The sequence below is a fragment of the Priapulus caudatus genome, unplaced genomic scaffold (genome assembly GCF_000485595.1).
Source record: "Priapulus caudatus unplaced genomic scaffold, Priapulus_caudatus-5.0.1 Scaffold72, whole genome shotgun sequence".
In the NCBI taxonomy this organism is placed as follows: domain Eukaryota; kingdom Metazoa; phylum Priapulida; class Priapulimorpha; order Priapulimorphida; family Priapulidae; genus Priapulus; species Priapulus caudatus.
In genome coordinates this window covers 401,241-403,278 of record NW_014577133.1, presented here as the reverse complement: position 1 = coordinate 403,278, position 2,038 = coordinate 401,241, and the positions used below count along the sequence as shown (strand labels likewise).

Genomic DNA, 2,038 nt, shown 5'->3' with positions numbered 1-2,038 from the left:
TAATAATGTATGAATACGTTTCGACGAATATAATACGTCTATATATACAGATCGGTGGATGCGATTGCGGTAGCCATATCGGCTTGCGCGCGGCGTGGGGTGGGGTAGGATGGGGTTGGTTCCCCGGGGGGTTGACTGAGCGCCTTCAACGCGGGCGTGACGAGTGAGTAAACGGTCGCACGCCGTCGACGCGGGCACAATTTCGTTTCGTGAATGGTTCTCGGCTTTCCCCGGGAAAATGGCGTTCATTTGCTGAACAAACATCGCGAGAGCATTCCTCGCCCGAAAATAGAAGCGCCCGATTTTACATTCGTTTTTCGTGTTTACTCACATGGACGGCTACACGGGCCGTTGTAAGGTTAGATGTTTTAGTGGAAAGTTATTATCACGTTGTGTTTTTGCGGAGTACTCAATATTTGCAAAGAAAATATTTAGAAATTTATTTTTGCGTGTCTTAATTTTTTTTTTTAATACGAAAAAGTAATGTAATACGTAAGTTGTTTAGCAAATTTGAAGATGATACGTACGTTCAGTAAACACTTCTCATTTAAGTGGGGTGTAGGGAACGCTTAGTGACAGATTTAACATTGAGTCACGGCCATAAACAGTCCATGTATGCACAGCACTTAATAGATGATTGAGTAATAATTTACATCCGGTAAAACTATGCAGGTGTGGCTTTATAGTTCGAGTCAACGACGCATATAGCATGCGGTTAATGCTTATGAATGTGATGCAGTGTTAACATTGTATACCTCGTGCACAGGTACGCGTACTGTGTCTATCTTATGCTCGACCACCATGCTTGTGTTTCTGTATTGTGATCTATAAAAGCACTTACTCGGAAAACACACACACGAGCTTCCATGCTTTACGAAATCACTCCAAACAAAATTTCATTCAAAGCGGCTTAGAATAAATTTGATGTTTTGTCAGAACATTACTTGATCACTATTTTAATAAATTATGCGTCGACACAATACGAATTTGAAAACAATGAGCATAGAAAGTTTGACGAAGTTAACATCCTGTTTTATGCGGCTTATCATTCATCACGGATAATTTGTCCATTAGCGATTTCATATAAAATACACGGTTTTTATCATGTCGATTAATCATTAGAGCATCCGCAACTATTGTGCCGGTGAATTCAGCGACAGGCTACTTAATACGCGAGTTCTTATTTCATTAACGTAGCCATTTAAACGTCAATAACGACGAGGATCCGCCGAGACTCACTTGTTGTTCTTGCCGTGTATCACCCTGAGGAAGAAGAGAGAGCCGCTGGGCAGGAGCATACGATGCGACTTCGGATCCTCTCTCGCTGTTTCAACGGCGTCTCTCACGCCGTCCTTGTCCTTGAACCATTCGATCGTCGGCTCGGGATTGCCCTGCGCTTTGCAGTTCAACGTCGCCGGCTCACCTCGCGGTACGACGATGCTGGATGGATGTTCGATCATGCGCGGTGGCGACTGTGCCTCTGTAAGAAAAAAACAAGCCAACGTTTTACGATTTCTACCCGGAGGAACAACACATTACAACACGTCAACACCACACATAAATAAATAATTAATTAAAATATAATAACATTCAATAATAATAATAATAAAATAAGAACGCATCGACGCACACTGAAATATAAAAGATGCAGTGGATGCATGCCAGAGTAAAATCGAATGTCGTTGATTTTTATATTGAATCTTGTCCAGACATCATAGCATCATTTTTCGATGGCATCATTGTGTCGTCTCTGTTTCGATGCTGTGGTTTCACGAACTGTCTCTAGAGGACAGATTATGATACTTTTCTATTTTGGGAAAACGTTGCAGACAGCCTCCGACATGTATCATCATCTACGTACGTGTACGCGGTAAAATATATGCTAGTAGGTATTGCGTGACAACGTTAGCCGTATCTAGCCACACCTGCGCCCCAGCCCTCCTCCTACACAGTCCAACCCTCCTTCTACACAGTCCAACCCTCCTCCTACACAGTCCAACCCTCCTCCTACACAGTCCAACCCTCCTCCTCCTACACA

The 2,038-nt window shown here is 43.0% G+C and overlaps 1 protein-coding gene across 1 annotated transcript in view; it reads right to left on the bottom strand.

The window, feature by feature from the left end:
- LOC106821417 (roundabout homolog 2-like) overlaps window positions 1-2,038 on the bottom strand; it is a 71,888-nt gene that overhangs the window by 57,423 nt on the left and 12,427 nt on the right. The window contains exon 2 of the mRNA XM_014826205.1: window positions 1,240-1,480. Within this exon, the coding sequence (XP_014681691.1) occupies window positions 1,240-1,480 (241 nt within the window). The remainder of the gene's footprint in view (window positions 1-1,239; window positions 1,481-2,038) is intronic.